Below are 26,626 nucleotides of genomic sequence, written 5' to 3'. Positions count from 1 at the left end.
AGGACAAAATCTATTTACGGTAGATCTGCACCAAATGTATGCAAATCTCTCTTCCAAAAAAAAGGGAAGTTCGAACAGATCTGAATGTAATGAAGAAGTTATATGACGAGCTCATCACAAGAACTGTAACATCTTTCTCAACCCCCCCCCCCACCTCTCTCTCTCTCTCTCTCTCTCTCTCTCTCTCTCTCTCTCTCTCTCTCTCTCTCTCTCTCTCTCTCAGCAGTATCTATAAGTTCAGTGTAAAGAGCTATTAGATTTGAAGGTTTATTCAGAGTAGTTCATCTCAGGACAGGATGAGTCTCACCCTGCCCTGCGTTCTCCTCTGTGAGTATAAAACTATTATTATAGCTCTGATATACAGTATCAATATTATTAGTATACTATTATATCTCTAATATTACTAATAGCTATATTGAAGTAATATTTGAACATTTAAATGTAGAAGCGTATCTATGTTACCTAGGGGTTCTATGTTCCCCGCTTACAACCCTAAACCTAACACTAACACAAACCCCTTTGGTAAGCGGGGAACATAATAATCCGGGGAACAAAAAACTCGGGGAACATTTAAACAACAACATTTTGTTATTGTTATATCTTTCAGTGCTGAGTGTCATCTCCTGTGGACACGGTCAAGGTGAAGATGTATTTAATATTTAATATGTTTTATTCACTCAGTAAAGATCATATTTACACCTGTCACACACTTCATAATTTCAGTTATTACATATGTTTATGTCAGTTTATTATTAAGTATTAAAGGAGCACTTCACCCATTTTCAACCTCATCTTTGTATAGTGTAGTGTTTCTCAACGGGGGTGGTACCGCCCCCCAGGGGGGGCTCAGAGAACTTTGGGAGCGCTGGAAGCAATAGGCTATAATAGGCTATAATATATTTATTAATGGGGGGTGCTGACGCGCTCTTGGGGGGCGCCAGTTTAACATATCCACATGCACATTTGCTTCATTTCATTCTAGGCTTCCTTCCTTTCATTAACATTGCAGTCACATGAGGCTTGGTTTGTGAATTGTGTATTAGTTGTACGTTTTCTATTGGGGATGATGATGATGGTAGATTGGCATATATAGCTGTATGGTACATTTCTAAGTGTTGAAGGGGGTTTGTACAGGTGGAAGGATGCATGGGAAGGATACTAAAGACTAAGGCTAAAGCCCAATTTATACTTGATGCCAAACTGTGACAAATGCACAACGATTGATCAAGTCCTGCTGTGTACTGGTTTTACTACCATTGCGTGCGTGCCTGTGTGCCTGCATGTCTGCGTGCGTGTGTGCATGTGCGCGTGCCGTGCGTGCGTGCGTGCGTGCGTGCGTGCGTGCGTGCGTGCGTGCGTGCGTGCGTGCGTGCGTGCGTGCGTGCGTGCGTGCGCGCGTGCGTGTGTGACCGAGAGAGAGGCAGCAACGTTCCTTGTCTACCATGATCATTGTTTATTGTGTTCATGTAACAGCCCCTCATATACGTTCTGTGTGTTGTGTATTATTTTTGTCAACTCAACTGGCAATGTAAGATACATTTTCTGTAGCTGCATGTCTGGGAGAGAGAGAGAGAGAGAGAGAGAGAGAGAGAGAGAGAGAGAGAGAGAGAGATGAGGTACATGGCTGTGGCTGTGACATGGATTCATCATCCAGAGATTGATTGATCAGATTGATAGGTATCCCCAAGGTAATAGAAACTACAGCCTTTCTCTTCCTGGGAAGTTAGCATGCTGAAAAAGAAGCCATTGTTCCTGCATTGATCAAAAAACACTTACGTTTGAAATATTTTTTGAAGTTACCAAACCTGCCTACCAATGATGTCACTGGTAGGCAGGTTTCTAACCTCTCCACAGCTCTTCTCTGAGACACAGAGCTGGATCCCTGTACAGGCATGCCGGGCCCAGGCCCGGGGGTCCAAAGGTACTCAGGGGCGGACTGGAAACAAAGATCAACCGGGGAATGAAAACGACGGTGGTCTTAATATGTGTAATTGTTACAAAAAATTAAGTAGTGAAAGGGACCCAATAACAATATGCAACCAGACAAACATACAAAAGGCTTATAAATCTATCTCATATTGACACTACTTGCTTTTTTCGCTCTGTAATAGGAAACTGATAACAAAAAGATAAAAAGAGAGAAGTATGTTACAAAAGATACAGAAGCGGCCAGTTTGTACAGCAGGTGTGATGTCAATCACATGAACGTTTTGGAACGTCTTGCATATGACATTCCTGGAATTTTTACATTGCACATTAAGACATATTTACACCTCAAACCGTCATATAATTCATCGTCTCAGTTATTACGTATTTATTTATGTGAGTTTGTTTTATTATATATTAAAGGAGCACTTCACCCATTTTCAACCTCATCTTCGTATACTTTGGTACATCCCCAAGAGGGCGTTCAGAGAACTTTGGGGAGCACTGGAAGCAATATTTTCTTGAGTTTTTTTTGATTGATTGATTGATTGACTTTATATGGTGATAATACATACAAAAAAGTAGCAGTTTCCAGACATACAGTCATAACATCATCGAGGATAAAAACACAATGGGCGCATTTATTGTGGTCCTCTTCACATAAAAACCACTTACGACATAATACACTTAGGGCTGGACTGGAAACAAAAAAATCCCTGTAAAATATATATATATATATATATATATATATATATATATATATATATATATATATATATATATATATATATATATACATATTTAAAATTATGAAGTAGTGAAAACGCACCAATCAGCAGATCAGTCAATCTATCAAATAAATACAAACTAAAGGGACCAGCATTGATTGATTGATTGATTGATTGATTGATTGATTGATTGATTGATTGAATACTTTATTAACAGTTTGCATACAATAATGCTAAAAGGACACGAAAAGCCCTGAGGGCCTGTTTCCATTGTGGTCCTATGTATTCAATTCATCAAGACATACAACATACAATACTATACATGCAGGTGCTCTTTTATGGCGGTTTTGAACGAGCGTAGGGAGTCACACTTAATGATGGCTGGTGGCATTCCACATTTTGGTGTCATAATAGTAGAATGAATTCATCCCCATGTTTGTGCCGAATCTGGGGGGAATGAGATCAGTGGTGTTGTGCCCGTGGATGTTTTTCACTCTTTTGAAGTAGTTTGGTACATGGACACTGGTCCCTTGAGTGTCTTGAAAACCAGGCCCATTGCAAGTAGCTGTACTCTGTCCTCTACCCCAGTGGTTTTCAACCAGTGGTCCGGGGACCACCAGTGGTCCTTGAGGGAGTACAAGGGGGTCCCCAGCAAAATGAGTTAATAGCGTCACAATCATGTTTAACCACTTAGCTTTGGCTATTCAAAAATAGCAGATAAACAAGCTCATAGCGCGGCACCGAGTGCCGCGCTATGAGCTTGTAGATCTGCTATTTTTGAAAAACCTTGAAAAAGTGTGCATATCTTTGAATATTTATATTTTTTAAAGCGAAAATGAACTGATATCTTTGATTATGGGGGTCCCTGGCACAAAACATTTTCAATTGGGGGTCCGCGGCCAAATGTATATCAATTTAGGGGTCCTTGGCAGGAAAAAGGTTGAAAACCACTGCTCTACCCTGATCCATCCCACTCTAGCATAACTAGCAGGGGTTAGGTGAGTCCTAATGTAGGTGTGAGGTCTAGTAGTGTACATCATCATCTATGCCAGTGGTTCTCCCCCTGTGGGTCGGGACCCCCAGGGGGGTCTCCACATGATTTTGGGGGGTCCCCAGATGATAGTGAAGTGACAATTAAGACCTTTTTATACCTCAAGAAAAGGGAAAAAAGAAAAAGACCAAATACAAAATTAATCAACAAACTGTAGGCTACTATAAAACATTGGCCAAACTGTTCAAATGTATCTGTGGAACGAAGTCAAACAAAATGGGGGTCCCCAGTTCAAATAGGATTATTTTGGGGGGTCACAGCCTGAAAAGGTTGAGAACCACTGATGCAATCAGACCCCCACAGTCTGTTTTATAAACCATACAGTATTGTACTATACAGGCTTATGAAACGATCTCATATTTATAAACCATACATCATTGTACTGTACAGGTTTATGATCATATCTCATATTTATAAACCATACAGTATTGTACAGCAGGTTTATTATACTATCTCATATTTTGACACTATGACTAAGTTACAGAAGCGATCAGTTTGACCAGAATAGAGATGCTATGGTTCATGTGGTTAAAGTTAGGGTAAGGAATTTTCTTTGGTTGAAATAAGTGTTAAATACCTATATATTCTGATAGTAATCATTGCTAGAGTGTTCGTTCAGTAGCAGTCTTAAATAGCTCTATATTCTGATAGTAAATGGTAAATGGTGCATTTAGCACTTTTATCCAAAGCGCTTTACATAGATTTTGCATTACATTCACCCATAACCTGCGCGAGCGAGAGAGAGAATAAGCCTACGCTTGCGCTCACAATTGTTTGTCTGAAGATCCATATGTCATGTTACGGTTTAAACTTTTAAGGACAGCTCAGTTCAGACGGCTCTGACTTGCGCTGCAGCTGGTGACAGCTGATTTATTTGACCTACTTTTGCGCTGTGTACTGTAATAATTCATTATTTGGGAGCAGGTGTGTAAGATTCCAATAGTATAAACATGTTAAATGGCTTTCATATGCTCTAACATATTTTTTCAAATGAGATTTGGCCTTATAGATCGAAATGTGCTCAGTTTGGGCTATTTACTGGGTGTTAATTTCAGTAAAATAATGTATTTCTTTATTTTTCGATTATTCAAATAACCGTTTTAAAAGATGACGTGTACACCAGTGGTGGGAAATTTAGGCAACTCAAAATTTATTTGAGTAAAAGTACTAACTTATTGGTATCAAAATGTACTTAAAGTACCAAAAGTAAAAGTACTAAAATGTTTGAAAATAGCAGATCTACAAGCTCACAACGTGTTGTCTATTTTATAAAATAGGGCTAAAGTGGTTAATGTATGTTTTATAATGTAATGATTTATATCTGCAAAGTAACTAGTAACTAAAGTGTTAAAATAATTGTAGTGGAGTAAAAGTACAAGTGAGATGTAGTGGAGTAGCGAAGTAAAAGTATAGACAATTGGAAATACTCCTCAAAAGTACCTAAAAATTGTACAGTACCTGAGTAAATGTACTTAGTTACTTTACACCACTGCACGTCAGTGAAGAAAGAACTCTCTCCTGATTGGCTGAACTGTTGTCACCTACCTGAAAATGTATTTTCTGTTTATTAAAGAGCTGGAGAGACAGGGGGACCCTTGTTACTGAAGAAACACTCTATAGCAATGATTACTGTCACAATGAATATACTGTAGAGCTTTAACCTTTTATTTAAAAAAAAATGTTTCTGACCAAAAAATAACACTTAAATAATACAGTGTCAATCACATGTTCTGGAGATCTCTGAAAGACAGTCATCCATAAAGACATTCCTGGAATTTACACATAACATTGCCGTACAAGACACATTTAGACACAATTACAAAAAGATGTATTTAATCTTGAAACTCAGTGTAAAATGCTTCTGATGGTTTTATCTGATTTGTTTTTCTTTCTCTTGTTTGTTACGATGTGTGGAAATGACCCTCGTATGTACAGGAGAGGATGAGGAGGTTATCATAATTTTAGGCTTATGAAACTATCTCATATTGACCATAGTCTACTAGGGTGTTGTCACTCTATGGGAGGAAACTGATTACAAAACGATTAAAAAAAAAGAGAGAAGTACTGTATGACGAAACAGAAGTGGTCAATTTGTACACTTCTGTAAGTTTGAACACGTGACATGTGTGGTTCAGTATAGATTATATCTGACACACAAAACAAATGGTGCTAAATAGCACTAAAAGTGGTTGCTTGGTTGTAAATCATCTAGGCAAACCTCTTTTGGTGCTAGCTGTGGTTCTCAAACCTTTTAGCTCAAGAGCCAAAAGAGAAATTAGACGTTTGCCGGGGACCGATAGTGAAAATAGCAGATCTACAAGCTCACAACGCATCGCTTCGCGCCGTGTTGTGAGCTTGTAGATCTGCTATTTTATTTATTTATGGAAATGATTAGATTTTTTTCTTTTTATTCATGAAATACTTCTACGCCTCTGTGCGTAGTTGTTGCTACATACAGCTGTAGTTATTTTTCAAGTCAAGGACCCCCAAATTGACATTGAGGGACCACCCAGGAGAGAAGATTTGTGTTAAAACACATTCAAAATCCTATACTTTCAAGATTTGTTTTTAAAATGTTTGTGAGCTTGTAGATCTGCTACATTTGAATAGCCAACGCTATACTAAAATGACACAGATGCTTTCCCGTTTTAATGGTTAAAGGTGCTCTATAGCTCTTATCTCAAAGGTCCCACACACACGCACGCACGCACGCACACACACACACACACACACACACACACACACACACACACACACACACACACACACACACACACACACACACACACAGCAGCACTAGAAGCTGTTTCTAAATAGGGAACTGAGTAGGTAGGTAGTAGGGATTGTGGTTCCTGAGATGTTTGTGTGAAATATGGTATGTTTTGAAGATGACTCGATATTGTAGATGGCATATTGTAAACATGTATTTGATGTATCCTATATGTACACATTTTTGTTGTGTAGTAAAATGCATTAATCTGTGAGACTATTTGCCCTTGTTTAAGGAGAATGAAGGAGTCCAAGGCATGGCTTCTAATTGGTTACTTTATTCAAGGAGAGTAAAGAGTTAACATCACATCGCAGCTTCAGCAGGAAAGAGACAGACTTCACTTTAGAGAACCTTTTTTATACTCGGTGTGTATGCACATGCACACTCTTCCTATAGGTTTGTGCACGTGGCGTGTGTGCTCTGAACCAGATACCAAAACGGTGTGTGTCCTGTGTGTGTGTATAGGCATGTATGGATGTACTTCAGTGTGCACGTAGGTGTGTGTGTTAGACTATGTGTGTAAATGTATGTGCGCTAGATTAAGGAGTTGGGTGTGTGTGGGAGTCTATTGTGAGATTTTGGTTAAGACAATACAGTGGTCACTAAGGTCAGATGACCCCAGGAGATACTGGCCATCTGGACCTCCTAAAAGAATGGACCTTTATCTTAAGGATTGGGTCTTTCTCCCCCATGAAAGGGTGTAGAATTTCTGTGGCTAATCAGGAATGCCTTGCTAGGCAATCTAGTAATCAATGGACTGTGTCTATTTAAACCTTCAGTAGTAGTATGAAAGTTATATTGCAATGTATGTGTATTACAATATAAGTACTAGTGCATTAGTGTATATTGATATATGATATTATGTATGGATGTATGTATGTAAGTAAGTACAAGGACCATGTGCTGTTTAAATGCCTGTTCCTCATCAACAAGTGATCAGTGATTTTCAGTGTGCAGCATCCTGCGGGGGAGGACAGGTTTCTAGGCCTATTCTTGGTGTGATTCAACTCAGACCATGTGCTCCTCATGTGTGTGTTCATTACAAGACTGTTCATTACAAGACTATATGCTTAGTCTAATATACTACATAGTCCCCCCTTGGAGGACTCTACAAGTCCTACATAAACGTGGGGACATAAAACAGTAACCATACAAACCTAAATAACACTAACAAATAAAAACATATAAAAAGCTAACTAAACATTAGTATCAAAACACAAACAGTAAAAAAACCTGCTACTCCTCATGTAGAAAAAGAACAACGTGTTGAAATCATCCAGGCCCCCCTTGGCAAAACAAGAACTGTAACCCAAATAGGCTAAACAAACCCTTGAACTAGTCTCCTTCTCAAACAATATAATATGGCAGGTAACAGTAAAAAATACGACATGAATGACGTTACTACAATTAAACTTACGTATAAAACTACTAAAATTTGCAAATATAAAGCAAACATGTCCAAAATAGACAGCAAACTATTAAACGTCATCAATCAATACATGTTTCAAAGATAACTAAAATGACAAAATATAAAACCAGAAAAACATCATCAAACAATTAAAGGCATGCAAATCGGCGTTTACTACGCGCATCAAAACACTAAAAAACTAAAAAATCGCCTACATTAAAACGCACTATCAAACGATCTTTGTCTTCATCAGGGTCTCTGACGGACATCTGTCTTCATGAACGGAAAACCCGTCTCACGAGAAAAGATAGAGTAAAGTTGAGATAAAGCTGTAAAAGAGAAAAAAAGGGAGAGGACAGAAAAGGTATGTCTCCGGGGATGAAGGGAGAGGGGGCATGTATCTGTGGGCATGTATCCGTGGGCATGGGGTAAAGGGGCTGTGGATTCAGGGACTGGGGAGAGAAAGGAGCGGGGATTCGTCCTTTTCTGCGTCCCATTCATAAGTTTTCTCCTCAGTGTCAGTGTAGCAAAAGTCTGCATACTCGCACAGATCCAAATCGGAATGTACTTCCTTGATCTCCTCGATTTCTTCTGCCGGATTAGTGATAGGTATATTTGTTGCGACAACCTCTGTCATTTGGATAGCTTGAGTGTTCATGGCCCTGTCAATTCCTTTTGATATCAGGCTGCGAGTCAAAGGGATGCAGCAGCAAAGGATAAAGGCCAATACAAGCACACAGACAAGTATGGTTATTCCAATTTGGGCCAAATACGATCCCCAGTTCCCCATACGGAAACTGGAAAACAAGTTAGGCCATCCCCAACCTTCCGCAACTCCCGAGTGGGTTTGGACCTCCCCTTTGAGGTTTCTCAGTTTGTTCATTGCAAGCGTGAAACTACCGTTAGGGCCTGTATTGTCCGGTATGTATGAACAGCAGTGGCTGCTTCCCAACATCACACAAACTCCTCCTTTATCGGCCAACAGGAAGTCCAATGCCTGTCTATTCTGTAAGGCCATATCACTGGTGGCTCTGAGCTGTTGTCCCAGAGCATCCAAAGCGTCGTACGTGAAATTAATGAAGCGCTGCTGATTATAGTATATATAATTGACCCAGCTAATTGTGGTTCCTATACCCACTGTGGGGAAGAAGAGTGACGTCCACAGAATGGAGTCATCATCAATAGCCATTGCATGACGAGGTATATTGTATGGATCCCCAGCTTTATCAAACAGTACCGGGGAATCAGAAAATATGCTCTTCTTTTTAGACGACCCCTTTTTAGCCGCCCTCCGGGACCGGGGAGGTGGGGCGGTATGTTTCTCGTCAAGGTCACTAGCAGGGATGACAAGAATTGATTGTATAGCTTCCACACGGGCGCAGCGACCCGACCAATTGAAGGGCAATGCGTTACGCAAAACCATGTCTCCGCAGATCCAAAACTGGTCTGCCACAGACTGGGTAGAAAAATGGAGTGGGCATATGTTGGGCGGATACTGGGGCGGTTTTCCCTTAAGCATCCTTACCGCCGGCATCCTACTAATAGAACCATTACGGAGAACACACGTTTCAATCTCACGACTAAAATCAAAATTGAGATGGAATATCTCAGAACACAATTCCTCCTCAAGATAGCCAACCACAATGATAGGCACCTTGGTGGCACTTTCTAGTAATACATTTCCTATCCTTTGGAAACATTCAAATGAGCCTGTCAATTTCAAATGAGTGCTGGTAGGCACAGTTATCAGAGACGTAGTCATTCGCACATTAAGTGATGCACAGGGCTCTCTTACTAGGGCCTCCCACAAATCCCTCACCTGATATCCCTTTTTCATCACTTCACGGTAGTATTCTTTAGACTGCAGATATTGTAGGCACTGTGCAGGGCAAAAGGAAAGTGTAGATGGGATATTTTTGTTATCCCGTCCACAGTTCTTCCAGCTATATTGAGTGTTTGTCACTATGAGTGTATTGACTTTGGACCTAGTACACATATAACAGTCTTTTTTGTCAAGTGACCTTGCAGTGAAATCTAGATACTGGTACCAAGGATTTCTTTTTGCTATTTCATACAAGGGTTCAGCTACGGTTGATCTATTCTTAAATAGACGGTATTCAGCTTCTTCGAAACGTCGGGCCCACTGTTGCTCCCGCATTTCTGCTCCTGTAAGCACTGTCCTAGTTAATCTAAGTCTGGCTTCGTCAGATTCCTGTGATACAGGTGTGGCAGTTGGAGTGAAATTAGGGTGAATAGTTAAAATGGAGTTTGGAACTATAACTTGGTTTGGGATTGTAGTTGGGACAGGAGTGACAGTTGGAGTAACAGTTGGAGTGGGAGTAACAGTTGGAGTGGGAGTTGACGTGGGAGTTGAAGTGGAAATGGCAGTAGGAGTGGGAGTGGGAAGGGCAGTGGGAGTGGGAGTGGGAGTGGAACTGGCAGTGGGAGTGGGAGTGGGAAGGGCAGTGGGAGTGGGAGTGGGAGTGGAACTGGCAGTGGGAGTGGGAGTGGGAAGGGCAGTGGGAGTGGGAGTGGGAGTGGAACTGGCAGTGGGAGTGGGAGTGGGAGTTGTAACGATGAGAGTCACTTGATCCGGGGAACATACTCCATCCTCCAGTTCCTGTCGCAGTGCCTGTCGTTGATATGGGCAACTGGGACTGTCAACAATACAAGTGTATACTCCTGCATCTGTTATTCTAATATCATTTATGAGGAGGGAGCAATCCTCATAACTATGATCACTGTAGCGGAATCGTCTCCTACTTCCTGTGTTTTTGCTCATTAGGGATACGGTGACATCTTCATTATCTTTCCAAGAACTTGGATGGGCATAAAAGTCTGGTATTACTTGGCAAAAGCATGGGAGGAATATATATCCTCCTAATCGTCCTTTAACTGTAGTCTTTAAGCCACTGTGGCTTACGCTTCTCACGTACCGGCCTTTCTTCTCTTTGGGGGGCAGATTGTGATTCTTCCACTTGATCACATTCTCCAGACTGTTGCTGGTCTGGGGGAGTCGCTGAACCGGGTTGGGGTTTTTCTGCAGAGTGTATCTTGTCTTGTTCGGGGGGGTACTGAAAGTCAATGACGTCGAATCTCTGGCTTTGCTCGTGGTCTGGGACTTCGTCCCCGGTATCAGTTGCAGTAGGCAGCTGATCATCACCAACTTCATCGTCATAGTCATTAGCGTTACTTGTGGTTTGTTCCTGTGGATTGAGGCTTGTCTCAATTTCTGTTGCTGTAGGCCTGTTTGCTGGCCCTCTTTCATGGTCATTTTGTTGATCTGGTGAGACGACTTCTGTCTCTATCCCTCCGATATCCGGCTCCTCTTCTGCTTCGACTGGAGCTTTGACACAGTGGTTTAAGTGGTACCACGTGGGGGACCCTTTCACTTGTACAGCTGTGCCGGTACTTCGCACAACTTCGTACGGGCCTTCCCTACGTTCGTTGAACCACTTCCTTCTGAACACTTTCACAAACACTTTGTCCCCTGGTAGTATGGTGTTGGCGTCTGTCCGCGTCAGCTCTTCCTTCTCCTCCTGTTCCTGTTTGGAAGAAACATAAACAGCGATCCTCCTGTGGAGGTTGGACATGTAACGCACATAAGCCTTCATTTCATCATCTAACAGTGAGAGGCTAGGACCCTTACCACTAGTGTGTAGACCAGGGGTTAGCATGCGTCGGCCCATAGCAAGTTCATGCGGTGTCATGCGTAAGTGTCGGATTTCACTAGAACGGCAAGCCATTAGTGCAAGAGGTAGCGCCGCCACCCAATTAAGCCCTGTATGCTCAGTGATTTTAATGAGTCGGTTCTTCAAAACGCCGTTCATCCTCTCACAAATACCTTGACTCTGGGGATGGTAAACAGCTCCTAAACGTTGTTTAATACCTAACTTTTGCAAGATAAGTTTCACTGTTTTATCTATGAATTCTTTACCATTATCCGACGAAATCCGAACCGGAAGTCCAAAGCGTGAGAATACTTCACGACAAAGGAAGTTAGCAACAGACTGAGCGTCTTTTCTCTTAGTTGGAATCGCTTCAACCCACCGACTAAATCGGTCAACAACAACGAGCATGTATCTTTTCCCCCCTACGGGCTGAATCATGTCAACATAGTCTATAACTAGTTCTTGCATGGGACCTTTAGGGGTTGGAATGTGTCCTGGGGGAGTTAACACTCCTCGTCTTATATTGTTTTTTAAACAAATGGTGCATCGACTTATAATTTGATCAATTTGTTCTAACAAATATGGTGCCCAAAATCCATATTCTTTTGTTATCTTTCTATTCACTTCCCCCCTTGATACATGAGCAACACCATGGGCATCATGTATCAATAGACCTAATAGATCAGGGGGAGCAATCACTAAACCTTCGTGGTTGCGCCACAGGCCAGTGCTGTCTTTAACAGCACCTCTATCACGCCACAAGTTTTGATCAATTACACTGGTCTCTTCCTGCATCAAAATCAAATCTTTCAATGTAATTTTTTCTTCTATCTCCATTTCGTGCGTTACCAAAAGAACATTTCTCATTCTGTTAGTACTTGCAGCTGCCTTAGCAGCCTCATCGGCCGCATTATTACCTCTAGTAATACGTGATGCGTCAGATTTATGAGCTGCACACTTCGCAATCGCAATCTTCTTGGGTTTCATCATTGCTGACAACAACTTTAGTATCTGTGCATGGTGCTTTATGGTAGAGCCGTCTGAGCACTTAAAGCCTCGGCTCTTCCACACTGCTCCAAACAAATGGCAAACTGACATAGCGTAAGAGGAATCCGTATAGATCGTTACGCATTTGTCCTCTGCTAATAAGCAGGCTTCTGTGAGAGCGACCAATTCTGCTAATTGGGCGGAACATGGCTGTGGAATCGGCTCCGCCTTAATTGTTACAAAGTCAGCTCCCTGGGCCTGTACCACCGCATAGCCTGCGCTTAACACATCGCCAGTACGATAGCAAGACCCATCAGTCCAGTACTCTGCATCCACTTCTTGGAGCGGGAGAGCCTGTAGGTCAGATCTCAATTTAGAGTATCTCTCTGCCTCTTCCACACAGTCGTGTGGTTCTCCATCTTCCGACGTAGTCAAAGAATCAGCAGGGTTAATGGTGTTACACCTAATTACCGTAACATCCTCTTGTTCCAACATTCTATGGTAGTCCCTAATTCTTGACATGGTTAAAGTATACTTGCCATGATTCAAAAGATTTTTGAGACTATGCTGAGTGAGGATAGTCACTGGATAACCCATAGTCACTGCCGAAGCCTTCTCATACATTGAATAAACCCCTGCTAGTGCTCTGTAGCACGGCGGGAGGCCCATTTCCACATCAGTGAAAGCCACTGAATAATACGCAACGGGCTGAGGGTTGATGGACGTGCCAGTAGGCTGCGTAAGGACAGCGCATGCATGCTTCCCACCTGTGGACATTGATACGTACAACAGAAAGTTTTTCGTATAATCTACCAGTGCGAGGGCAGGCGCCTCCATTAATTTTCTTTTCAAGGTCTCAAATGCCGCAAGTGAATCTTCATTCCAGGTAACATTACGATGTAACAGATCACTTCCGGTGTCTTTAATCATCTTTCTAAGAGGACCTGTAAGTGTAGTGTAATCTTCTAACCAAGCAGCAGAATACTGGGTCGTGCCCAAGAATTTCATAAGCTCTCGCACTGTTCTAGGTTTAGGTGCATGGCGGATAGCCTCCAAGTGAACCTCTGATATGCTATGATGGCCATGACTAATTCTCTGGCCAAGATAGACCACCGAATCCTGACAATATTGGAGTTTCTTCTTAGAAACTTTGTGGCCTTTTTCTGCTAATTTTTGTAGCAACATCATTGAGTCTTTGTGACATGTCTCTCTGTCTTTGGCACAGACCATTAAATCATCTACGTAGTGCAACACGACACTATTCAAAAGAGGACCCACATCAGTTAAATCGTCTTTCAAAATTTTATTAAACAAGTGTGGGGAATGTCGGAAACCCATAGGTAACCTCCGATAATTATAGCACTCAGCTTTATACGTGAAACCAAAATAACCTTGGCTTTCTTCACTCAATGGAATACTAAAAAACGCTCCACACAGGTCCAGAACAGTAAAACAGGTAGCACTGGGGGGTATATCACATAGTAACAGGTGCGGGTCTGGGACCTCCGCGGGAAAGTCCTGCACAACTTCATTGATAGCTCTAAGGTCATGAACTAAACGAAAAGTATTGTCAGGCTTCAAAATGGGGAGGAGGGGCATGTTACTAAGTGGGTCTTTTGTTTTCTGTAGAACTCCGGCCTCTAATAACCCTTTTATCTGTGATTCGATGCCTTGAACTGCTGCATCTTTGAGGGGATATTGAGGTCGCCATGGGGGTGTGGCGCCTGGGCTTAATAACACTCTCACCGGTTGGGCGGACTTAACAAGGCCAATGTCTGTGCTGTGTTGTGACCACAGGCTCTCTGGAACTTGCAGGAACATCTCTTCCTTGAGGACTTGGTCCAGTTCCACAGTGAACATAGAGTCATTCGTCAGTTTCACTGTCTGAGGTTGACTCATGCCTTGTGCAGATATCATGAGTTTGAGGAATTTGCGATCTTCACTTATCCAGATAGCAGGGTTTTCTTTTGTTGTTGCAAAGATGGCCTCCTCTGCTTCCGCCATCATTGCCCCTATGTGCTTCTGTGAGTGATCTTCAGCAACCCTCAAAGTCACATGTGGAATGCTGTTTTCCACTTTAAATGTCTCATCCATGTATTCTTGTCTGTTTATCTTCATAGCTGCACCCTGTGGTCCAAGAATGATACAGCTGGAGCTGAGCTGAATCTGTTGTGGTTGTCGTGACATCCATTCTGTAGCATCAGCTGTGCTGGCATCCTTGAAGTATTGGAGTGTACAATGTGGGGGGTACCGTGGCGTTCTTGCATTTGGCATATTAGCCACAATAAACTTTTCCCACAATCTGGCAGGTTCCATCAAATCGTGACTTAGATTTCCCAACCAGTACACAAGGGAGCCTTCTGGTTGTGAATAAACAGGCAGTTGAGAATATCGTTTCCTGGGTACTTCCACTTCACTGGGCACTTGCACCACACATCCATCAGGAGTGCATTTAATCGTACAGTTCATTTGGCATAGAGCATCACGTCCCAGTAGGCCAATGGGGGTACTGGTAGACACAAGTATCGGGATCTTGGCTACTTGAGACTTGTATTGAATCTTCACTGGTTTTGTGATTGGTATCAGCTGTCCTTTTCCCTCAAATCCGATTGTTCTGACATAGTGTCCAGACATAGGAAGGTGTATAGCGTCACAAGGTCGTACACAAGTAAAAACTGCACCACTATCAGCCATGAGTTTTACTGTGCGATTGTTAATCTTCACCGAGACAGTGGGCTCTGTCTCAGGCCCTGACACTACCAGCTGTTCGCACCTTCCTTCCGAATCTTCTGGGCAACCCTATAGTCCCCCCACTGGTGGACCCCTATAAGGGTTCACCAGACGCGGTAGCTGCTGCTCCTGAGGAGGACGGGGTGCCTCAACTTGCCGTCGTTGATCTTGAGAGTGCTGTTGACCTTGTTGAGGCGACGACCCTTGCGTCCATTGTGAAGGAGTCTGATGTTGTGTTGAAGGTTGTAAATGTGATGGTGGCCATTTGCAGTGACGCCAAAGGTGGCCATATTCCCCACAAGTATTGCAAGGCCCCACAGACCAACTGAAGTCAGGTCTGAACCCAGATCGAGAGTCGGCCCGGGGAAATCGTGAGGTGTTTTGGTCAAAGCGTGGCCGCTGGAGAACTCCTTGCTTGTATTCTCCTTGCTTGTATTCTTCGCTCAGATGTAACTGGTTAAGCTTCCTTACTGTGGCCACGTCACTGTCCTTCTGATCAGTTAGTTTCTTGCGATGCTGGGTGACTTGATGTGCAACATTATCTGTATAAGTTGGTTTATCCATGCTAGCAAGGCCCACAGTCTCAGAAAGTTTCTTCTGCACAGGCTCAGGCAAGCCTTGTTGAATCTTGCTTCTGACGAGCGCCTGTTCCATCTGGTTAAGATCAGGGTCATTGCCAGTGACGTCTCGCCATTTCTGATGAGCTCTGGCTACAAACGCACGTGGGTTCTCTGCCTCCCCAAGGGCGTCAATAAGAATGACGTCCGGGTGAACATTAGTTATATAAATGTCTCTTAACGCACGCCAAAACACACCCCGAAGCGCTGCAAAGAGGTCTGCATCGTCAATCGCCGTACGGGTGTACCTCTGGAGTCCCGCACGGGCAAAAACTTCTTCCATCGCGGGCACCCCTATAATGGCGGCAAGCAACTTTTTAATATCTCCGACAGCCAGCTGCTCACCCACCACAGATTCTTCAAGCTTAGAGATCCATGGATGGGCCCCATCTTGAAGAAGTGGCAGTTTCTTCACAAAATCAGTCATGTCTACGTTCGACCATGGCTTGTAATCCAAGTTTTGTCCCCTGACGACCACCGGCAACAGCGTCTCCTGGTATCCATCATCCTGGTCTCCAGACCCGCCAGAGCGTTTGTCTGATGACTTGTCTGACGAACGCAGTTTATAAAACGGTCTCTTCTTGTCTTTAGCAGCCTTCTTATCTTTAGTCGCTTTCCTTCCTTTAACTGCTTTCTTTTCTTTAGCTGCTTTCTTTTCCTCTTCAGCTCTCTTCAATCCCCTCTTGACACTTGTTTTCTTAATGCTGCGTGAGGCGTCATCCAATTGCATGGTAAGATCTGCTTCTTCAACGGAGAGATCAGCCAAAGCAGCCTCAAGGTCTTCCGCTTCCTCTTTGTCAAGGGAAGGGCCAGTCCCCAGGCCCCGGGTCAGACGATACCTAGAATCACGGACACTTTCCAGCCTGACCCCAACATTTGAAAGTGTTTGAGAAGGGTCTGGCACTGGTGACCCTTGTAGGCTCCTTCCACTGTCAGAGTCTGTGCCAGACAGCGCAGACGTGCTACTGTCGTCGGAGCTGATATAAGTGACACGTTTACGGTACTTGTCACGGTCTTTAGCTTTGCGATCAGCAGCCTTGCCTCGGCGCTCCGCATCTTCCAATACTTTTCTAACACGCGGATCGAATCCCCCCAAAGTCAGTGTTTTGGTGCTGGAATGTCCCTGTCCCCCTCCAGAGGACCCTGTTGCTCCACCGCTAGTGTACGGCTGAATTTTACTCTTGGTGTCTGGCTCCAGCCTTATCTTTGCATCCACTGCTCCAGTTTCAACCAGTGCACCGCGGTCATCAGTAATATTGTAGCGGCCCTGTGTTTCCAAAAGCGGTAGCAGGGGGTAGGGGTTTGGGCATGGTGCAGGGGAAATCTGTAGGGGGTAGGGGTTTGGGCATGGTGCAGGGGAAATCTGTGGGGGGTAGGGGTTTGGGCATGGTGCAGGGGAAAAATCTATCAGGCATGGTGCAGGGGAAATCTGTGCAACCCCATAAGGTGGTGGGTTCACATGAGAGAACGGGGCTGCAACTGCCTGAGTTAACATGTCAGTGGACAGGGTTGTGGCCATAATTTTATCATTATGCTCTTTTCGGGCTTTGGTCAACTTTTGACCTTCTTGAAAAAATAATTCCAAAATTGCTTCTTCTAAAAGCCGTTTTTCCTTACGAATACGGCCACGTCTACCTGTTTTCTGGTCTGCCCTGTGTGTGTGGACAAGAACTTGCATCGTTTTAATAACCTCTGGGTCAAAAGTACCATCCTGAGGCCATGGCTGATCAATTTCCAACCAGCGTGAATTCCATTTTCTGGACATTTTAGAAATACCTTTAAAAAAAGGATTTTTCTGTTGTACTATCAACACAGGTGTCGAAGCGCGGGAAGCAGCTCGCGTCGCCTTAGCCCCCATCACAAATATCGATCAACTACGTTAATATTATTGAAGAATATGTATGATAGTTTTAGTGGGTGCACTGTAAGTGGCCAAAACCCAATAATAATAGTGTTTTTTGATTATATAGCCTTTGAAATAATGTTGAAAGCACTAAAGAAAAACTATACGTTCACCATTAAAGGTTCATAGACAGACCACGAACAATTGCCAGTCCACAAAGGACCCGTCAGTCAACCCTCAAGAAAAGCTGTGCAGGAACAATACGATTGTTATGTATATTCCTATAAAACATGTAACCACACCGAATACACCTATATACGTGAATGCAACTTGAGTATGAATGCACAAAGATGCGAATGTATATATATCAACGTACACAAATAAGCTGATGTATACGTATAACAATGTGTATGTGTGCGTGTGCGCAGTTAGGTTTGTATTGTGGTTGAATAAAAGGCTGCAGCAAGAACAAACACAAGCTTCAATATAGGAGATAGAAGTAGCTAACCAGCTCCCTCAAATTAATTGACGCTATATTGAACTGAAAACAACCTTAATTTCGTTACTCAAATCGCCGAACCACCGAAACCGCTTAAATGTCTAAAATAAAACAAGGGAAATGATCAGTAAATTGAGCCAAAATAAATGTTGTACCCCCCTTGACAATGTCTTAGGTAGGTGCTAATAAAATATTTGTAAGTTATTTATTTATTTAATTTAATTTTATTTATTTTTTAAAACTATAAAAATTAAAAATGTAAACTATTGAATATTAATTTTATTTTTAAAACTGTAAAAATTAAAAATGTAAACTATTGAATATTAATTTTATTTCTAAAAACTGTAAAAATTAAAAAAGTAAACTATTGAATATGCAAGATCGCTAATCTGAAATAAACCGATTAAATAGAATACTCTAAGGCGTTATAAAGAACAGTAGGCCTACAGTATAACAAACAAGCATGTCAGTATAATGAACAAACTATAAAGAGGAAACGAAAAGAAAATACCACATGGAAGTGGCTGTGAAGTAGGTAATAAAACACATGCGTGTTAAAATGGTACTAAAATGTAATAAGTAATATGAAACATAAAGAAAAACAAGAGTTGGATTAAAGCAATGTAAAACAATTAAACCAACAATATAACAGTAAGCTATAAGAAATAAGTGAGTTTAGAATAGTCCAAACTCAACTCAGAAACAGAAACGATCTTGCATTAATGTATGGGGAAAAGTAATACTTGGTTAAACCGCTTAAATGGAGACAACATGTGCTGAGACAGGAGCAGTCATTAAACCATATACTTCACAACGTGGGCGAAGTGTAAAATACGATGCGGCAAAACCCGCCCTCGAAAGGAGGATCTCAGTGACGCAGGACAAAGAAGGGATACCCCCAACAGAAAGAGGGGAGGGAATCCCCACGTTGAACGTAGTGACGTACTGAATAGTATTAGCAGCGTACCACGTGACCTGACACAAAAGCTACCAGAGTCGAATTGTCCGTCGAAAAAATTAAAAAAATAGCTTAAAAAGTTACCAGAAACGAGTTTAAGTAAAAACGACTACTATTAACACGACAAGTAATTTAAAGTTTAAAAGTAATAAATGAGAATACGTACCAAAAGTACATATTATTTAAGAATTTAACCAAAAGAATAGAGATCAGCAGTGTCTGATGCAGTGGTCACATGAACGTTACCATAGCAACCAGAGAAAGATCACAACGGTTTACGGCAGCGACGTAAAAACGCGGAAACAACAATGTCAACAAAACCAACCCGTTTTACAAATGTGTGAAAGTGACAATAAAGGCCATAAAAGCTCCGATAAAAGACATGGTTCAGGTGTTATGAAGAAAAGACTTATAGTCGCTGCTTTGAAATTACGTGACACCACTCAGTTAAGCCTATGAATGGACATTCAGTTCACTCGCATGAGCTAGCCACATAAGTTAGCAACCAGACAGGCTAGCTTGTCCCAGCACAATAAGTCAGTACTCACAGCGGAGTATAGTTTTAGTTTAGTGAAGTGTTAGTGTAGAACAAACAAAGCAGTGTACGGCGACACTTAGAAATAAGGGTCCACAAAGCCAAACTATAAAATATAAGTATTAATCATAAGCTCAATTAGCATTGTATGACATACAGAAAAAACATCAACAAGGAATTACATATAGCACACGTCTGCAGTAAATGCAATAAACTTAGCAAGGCAATTTCAATATATCAATCACTGCAACTTATCCAATATAGCATTTGCCAGCCAAACAAGCAACATCAGCAGCAAATATATGAAGTATCATCAACACACAGCACATAACATTGCAAAACAGTAAGCCAGCATGAAGTGTGTATTATAAAATCCAGAGAAATAAATGTGATGCATTCATGAGGTAACCACACGCACGCTTGTGCAAAATCCTTCCTTTCAACTATATTGTCATACTTATGGAAAAATACTTGTCACGTAATATACTACAATTCATTCACACTTATCTCTTAGCATCCAAAATATAATGTCAGAGGCAAATGTACTACACAAATGTTGTATGAAAAGGTGCGATATCGAACCTTTACTCTCCAAGCCACGGTCCAGTCCGTAGGCAGTCAAACGTCACCTCAGCGGGCAACGTCCCATAGGCTCACGGGCGCACTTTAATTGAACACACAAAAGCATCCACCATAAATACAAAACAACACCCAATCAAGCTCAGGGCAATAACCCTGTATTTATAATAAATCTAAGAAAAATAACCAACACCTGCGCACAAACATGAAGACAAACACACGCATACTCACAAAACAGAGAGACAACAAACAAAACATTTTCATCTCACAACTTGAACACATGTATGGCTTTACATGTATGCAACAGGGAGATGAACGTACATACAACATATAAACAAAAACCCTCCAAAAAGACGTCAACATCGCAGTCTCACGGAAAAACACAGTTTTCAGTGAATATAAGTAACAGCTCTCGGCTGTAACTCAACATTTTCCAGTCTCACGGAAAACTACAGTTTCCAGTGAATATAAGTAACAGCTCTCGGCTGTAACTCAACAGGTTCCAGTAGCGGCACACCAGCCGCATCAGAGGGTACCCCCGCAACACCCGGCGGATTCTTTTACAAACGCTAACCAATCAAGTAAGAATCCGGTAGCCATACGCTACAATTGGACTATGAATGAACAGATGACCAGTTTACGCAGACCTTATGATGGTCATTGGACCGAATATGTCCTAACGCATGGTGGCAAACATGGCTTACAATCGTGGGAGAATTTGGCCTCGTAACATTAGGTGTGGCTTATAAATTCACGCATCTGTCATCATCAATCCACGAAAACTAAACCCAAAACGCTTTAGCGCTGGCCTCCCCAACCAAAGCTGATCAGGCATATCATGGTATTTTAGAAGGATCCCTTGCCGTAACACATAACTACTATCCAATCGAATAGTCATAGATTTTATTTGGTTTTTTGAATATTACATTTTTTATAGTCGAACTATGAATGGAAAGACGACTAATCATTTTGCAGATCTCACGAAGGTCTTGGACTAATTCCTATGCATGGGAGCCATCCACGGCTTATAATCCTCGGAGGATAGCCTCGCAACATAGAGAGTGGCTTATAAAATCATACGTCTTCCATTCATCAATCCTCTTATTAGTTTACTTTTATTTTTTTATTTTTTTTTAGCTTCATGATCAGTCAGGCAAACTTATTAGGAGACAGAGCGAGACGACTTAATCTGATGCGTAATCGCCTGACACAGAGGCATATCTGCAATGTGAGCCATATACTTTTGACCAAACTTTCAATAAAAATAAATTTAACATGAATCCAAAACACTCCTTCAACAAAGGCAAAAATAATGCCCCACAGATGGCAAGTATAAAAATTAAAAAACAGGTTCTTGTTTTCGAAAACATTTTAGGGACAACCATTGAGTCAAAATAAATTAACTCACCGTGCTGTAGTTTGTTCCCAAAATGAATCAATGAAATCGGGACTGGTTCGCCATTTTTGTAGTAAAATGCATTAATCTGTGAGACTATTTGCCCTTGTTTAAGGAGAATGAAGGAGTCCAAGGCATGGCTTCTAATTGGTTACTTTATTCAAGGAGAGTAAAGAGTTAACATCACATCGCAGCTTCAGCAGGAAAGAGACAGACTTCACTTTAGAGAACCTTTTTTATACTCGGTGTGTATGCACATGCACACTCTTCCTATAGGTTTGTGCACGTGGCGTGTGTGCTCTGAACCAGATACCAAAACGGTGTGTGTCCTGTGTGTGTGTATAGGCATGTATGGATGTACTTCAGTGTGCACGTAGGTGTGTGTGTTAGACTATGTGTGTAAATGTATGTGCGCTAGATTAAGGAGTTGGGTGTGTGTGGGAGTCTATTGTGAGATTTTGGTTAAGACAATACAGTGGTCACTAAGGTCAGATGACCCCAGGAGATACTGGCCATCTGGACCTCCTAAAAGAATGGACCTTTATCTTAAGGATTGGGTCTTTCTCCCCCATGAAAGGGTGTAGAATTTCTGTGGCTAATCAGGAATGCCTTGCTAGGCAATCTAGTAATCAATGGACTGTGTCTATTTAAACCTTCAGTAGTAGTATGAAAGTTATATTGCAATGTATGTGTATTACAATATAAGTACTAGTGCATTAGTGTATATTGATATATGATATTATGTATGGATGTATGTATGTAAGTAAGTACAAGGACCATGTGCTGTTTAAATGCCTGTTCCTCATCAACAAGTGATCAGTGATTTTCAGTGTGCAGCATCCTGCGGGGGAGGACAGGTTTCTAGGCCTATTCTTGGTGTGATTCAACTCAGACCATGTGCTCCTCATGTGTGTGTTCATTACAAGACTGTTCATTACAAGACTATATGCTTAGTCTAATATACTACAGTTGTTACTTTGGTAAAATTATCAATACTGCAATGCAGAAATACTCTTACTCAAGTAAATTTTGATTACCGGACTTTTACTTGTATTGGCATCCAAAATATACTTACATTACCAAAAGTAAAAGTAGTCGATACACAGAATGTTCCGTTTCAGAAGTTATCTTTCTTTTATCTTTTGAAAATAGAAGTTCTAAGTTGTGAGCTTGTAGATCGTCTATTTTCAAATAGCCAAAGTTGAAATAGAGCTGAAGTGGTTAATGTATGTTTTGTAATAATAATCAAAATCTACAAAGTAGGCCTATAACTAGTGACTAATGATTAGCTTAATGTGCAACATGGTTTTCTCACTCAACAGTAAACAAACCAACATACAGTATAGTGTATACAGGGTATCTGCACATTTATAAAGTTACAATTTAATGACTTTTAAGACCTTTTTATACCAGTTTGGCCAAATTGTCAAATGTTACGCTAGAAAGAGGCAAACATTGTGGAAATAGCTGATCTACAAGATCACAAGGCCTTGCAGTGCTTGTCAGGGTGGGTGGTCCCCAGTTCAAATATGATAATTATGGGAGTTTGCGGCCTGAAAAATGTGGGAACCCTTGCTCTAAAGCAGTGGTTCTCAATGTGGGGTCCGGGGACCTGCAGGGGTCCTTGAGGGGGTTCCAGGCGGACCCCAGAAAAAACATTAGTAGTTATAGCATAAAAATCTGTTTCACCACTTTAACCCTATTTATACCTCAGCTATTCAAAAGTAGCCAATCTAATAAGCCGATCTAATAGAGCATCGAAGTCTGACATCACTGCTGCTAGAGGGCGCTATCCCCCTGGGTCACGGCGTTTTGTATTGGATTTAGGGAAATCTTAGATTGCGTCATATAAGAACACACACACACACACACACACACACACACACACACACACACACACACACACACACACACACACACACACACACACACACACACACACACACACACACACACACACACACTGGGGACCCCCTGGAACCTTGTCAAGGACCCCACTCTGAGAACTACCACTGAGTTAGAGGGAGTCCATTCTGTCAGTCGAGATGATTAACCTGTAGAAATAGAAAACGCAGGTAAATAGAAAAAGCAGTTACTTGGTATTGTGTTAAGGCTGATGTTTATCCGGTTGCATATCGTGTCGCACAGCAAAAATAGCCGATCTACAAGCTCACAACAAAGCTCGACTTTTTCCGTCGTGAGACACCGGCGTGCCACTTATCCCTATATACTGAAACTAATGTAAATTATACTTAAATGTTGATGGAGAAAAAATATTATTTGCTAGACGTATGTAAGTCTTCAGAGTGTGTCTGGCCCTCCTGCTCAGCGGCTGGCTGTTCAGAAGGTTCCCTGGCTCAGAACTCTCACACACTTAAAGTAATGAGAGTTTTAAGAAGCCTTCAGAGTGCAGTGTGAGTAAGGGCAGGTACACACTGTAGGACTTTAAAGTGGTCTGATCGTTAAGCATTACACACTGCAGGAGTTTATTTCTTGAAATCGGCTGTCATATATCGTTGTGGTTTTCACCCTATAGATTGATCCCCGACCAGGGATTACACACTGTAGGATAGTTCACTAGGAATCTATCTCCAGAGTCAGACCAATACATACATTTGTGTTTATTCCAATTCATTTTAATCGACGTATCCCGTGATATACCTCTCTCCCTCTCCCTCTCCCTCTCCCTCTCTCTCTCTCTCTCTCGCATGTCAAGTGCGCTGAGGCAGTTGCCATGTCCGCTTATTATAAGCGACTTTGGGATTGTTTTTCTGTAAAGTTGCTTGAAACTGTAGTTGCTTTTTTGGCCTTGTTTCCTAATGTTGTTTGAACCAGTTGTTGTCAAACATTTTCATGGCAAGGACCCCCAAATTAATAATAATAATGAATTGTCCGCAGAGGCGCAGACCTCCCCCTTCTGAAAATATGTTGTGCCATAGACCCCCGTACAAGATCTGTGTGGATTTGGAAAATATTCCACCCCCCCCCCCCCCCCCCACACACAATTTCTTCTTTAAAAATAGCCTATCTACAACGTGAGCTTGTAGATCGTCTATTTTCAAGTATCCAATGTATTTGTATATAGGCTTAAGGTGCTCATAGTCGCTTTTGTTGGGCTTGTTTTCACAAACCTGGTTGCTTATTTCTCTCGCAAAATCTGGCAACACTCTCACACACACGCACGCACGCACGCACGCACACACACACACACACACACACACACACACACACACACACACACACACACTTAATACAGGACTGGACGGTAACTATGCGGGGGGGTCTGTTTGTTGACCCCGTCCAGAGGTCCACCGACCTTCCATAGCCACGGTGGCTGTAATGTGCTCTCGTTGGCTGTAGCGTACATCTCCTCGCAAGGTGATCGCAGCTCCTTTCATATTGTATGATATTGTCTGCGACACAGTTGAATATCTAACAGGGTAGTTATCTGAAAACGGTCGGAAAGCCGTCGCAGAGCGGATAATCGCGGCCATATCGCCTCGCGGAGCCTTTCACACACAGCGAGCATAAGCTCACCGATCAAAGACCGATCAGTGTCAGATCGGGAGGTTTTGTCGGCGAGCGCCAAAAAAGGTCGGCGAAAGCAACATCGGACCAAATGTCCTGCAATGTGTACCTGCCTTTAGTGCTCCTCAGCCACCCGCCGGACATCAATCGTCCTTTAGCCTGATGCTTTTACTTAGTTCCACTGCTGACCTCTAGACCGCACTGAACTTCCTTGTTGAAGAAGCAGAAAACTAATAGGAATGACATGATGATAGCAAATGTAAGCCAATATGCAGCGCTACTATAATAGGCTATATGCACAGCAGCCATATTGGAAGGAAATTGGGCCTTCACAGGTGTTACCAATGATACTAATGAAGGCTCTGTTCCATTTAGTGTAGCACAGTGGTTCTCAAACTTTCTAATTTCAAGGACTCCCATAACTCTCAGAGTTACACACCCGTAAGGGGCCATTTGGAACCCCCTCAAGGAACCTGGACCATACTTTGAGACCAGAATGGAACAGAGCCTTAATTAGCATTATTGGTAACACCTGTTAAGGAAGTAAGAAGAGGCCCAATTTCTTTCCAATATGGCTGCTGTGCATAGAGCCTATTGTCACACAGAAAAAGGTAATTTTGTACACTCTCAAAATTAACCACATGAACCCTAGAATCCCTATTCTGGGCATTGCATAATAGGTAAACATTAGCCAAAAATGTGCGAATCTACAAGCTCTTGCCATAGGGTGAACAATTGAGCTCACACACACTTAAAACTTAATGATATGCCCAAAATATGGACACCAGGGTGAAGGAAGTTAATGTTATGTACTTTATTCTTATAACAGATAACAGAAAGAAAAAGTATTTTGTATTCCTGCCCTTCGGTGTGCTTCTGTATTATTTTGTCCATGATGTCATCTTCCATAGGCTCTATGCACAGCAGCCATATTGGGAATGAATTGGGCCCCTTCCTTACTTCCTTCACAGGTGTTACCAATGATACTAATTAAGGCTCTGTTCCATTTTGTGTGGCATAGTGGTTGTCTTATTTTCAAGGACCCCCGTAACTCTGAGAGTGTACAAATGGAACCAAATGGACCCTACGGGTCCATTTGGTTCCACTTGTACACTCTCAGAGTTACACACCCACCATAAGGGGCCATTTGGGAACCAAAATGGAGTGTTTCTAGTGAGACAACATGCACTATATCAGCACCCTGACCAGAATGGAACAGAGCCTTCATTAGTATCATTGGTAACACCTGTGAAGGAAGTAAGAAGAGGCCCAATTTCTCTCCAAAATGGCTGCTGTGCATAGAGCCTATTGCAATTGCTTATTTTCATTTTGGACAAAGAATCATTTCATTTTCAGTTTAACAATTGCTCATAGTATTACTACAGTAGCTCAGATGACCA

The 26,626-nt window shown here is 42.1% G+C and overlaps 1 protein-coding gene across 1 annotated transcript in view; it reads left to right on the top strand.

Annotated features, from left to right (window-relative positions):
* Positions 1-273: 273 nt before the first annotated feature.
* LOC311055772 (sialoadhesin-like) overlaps positions 274-26,626 on the top strand; it is a 43,289-nt gene continuing 16,936 nt past the window's right edge. Inside the window, exons 1-2 of the mRNA XM_084072038.1 lie at positions 274-327; positions 608-640. Of these exons, the coding sequence (XP_083928164.1) occupies positions 297-327; positions 608-640 (64 nt within the window). The 5' untranslated portion in view covers positions 274-296. The remainder of the gene's footprint in view (positions 328-607; positions 641-26,626) is intronic.

This window comes from Gymnoscopelus microlampas (assembly GCF_963454915.1).
Source record: "Gymnoscopelus microlampas genome assembly, chromosome: 11".
NCBI classification, from domain to species: domain Eukaryota; kingdom Metazoa; phylum Chordata; class Actinopteri; order Myctophiformes; family Myctophidae; genus Gymnoscopelus; species Gymnoscopelus microlampas.
This window is presented reverse-complemented; position numbering and strand designations above follow the sequence as displayed.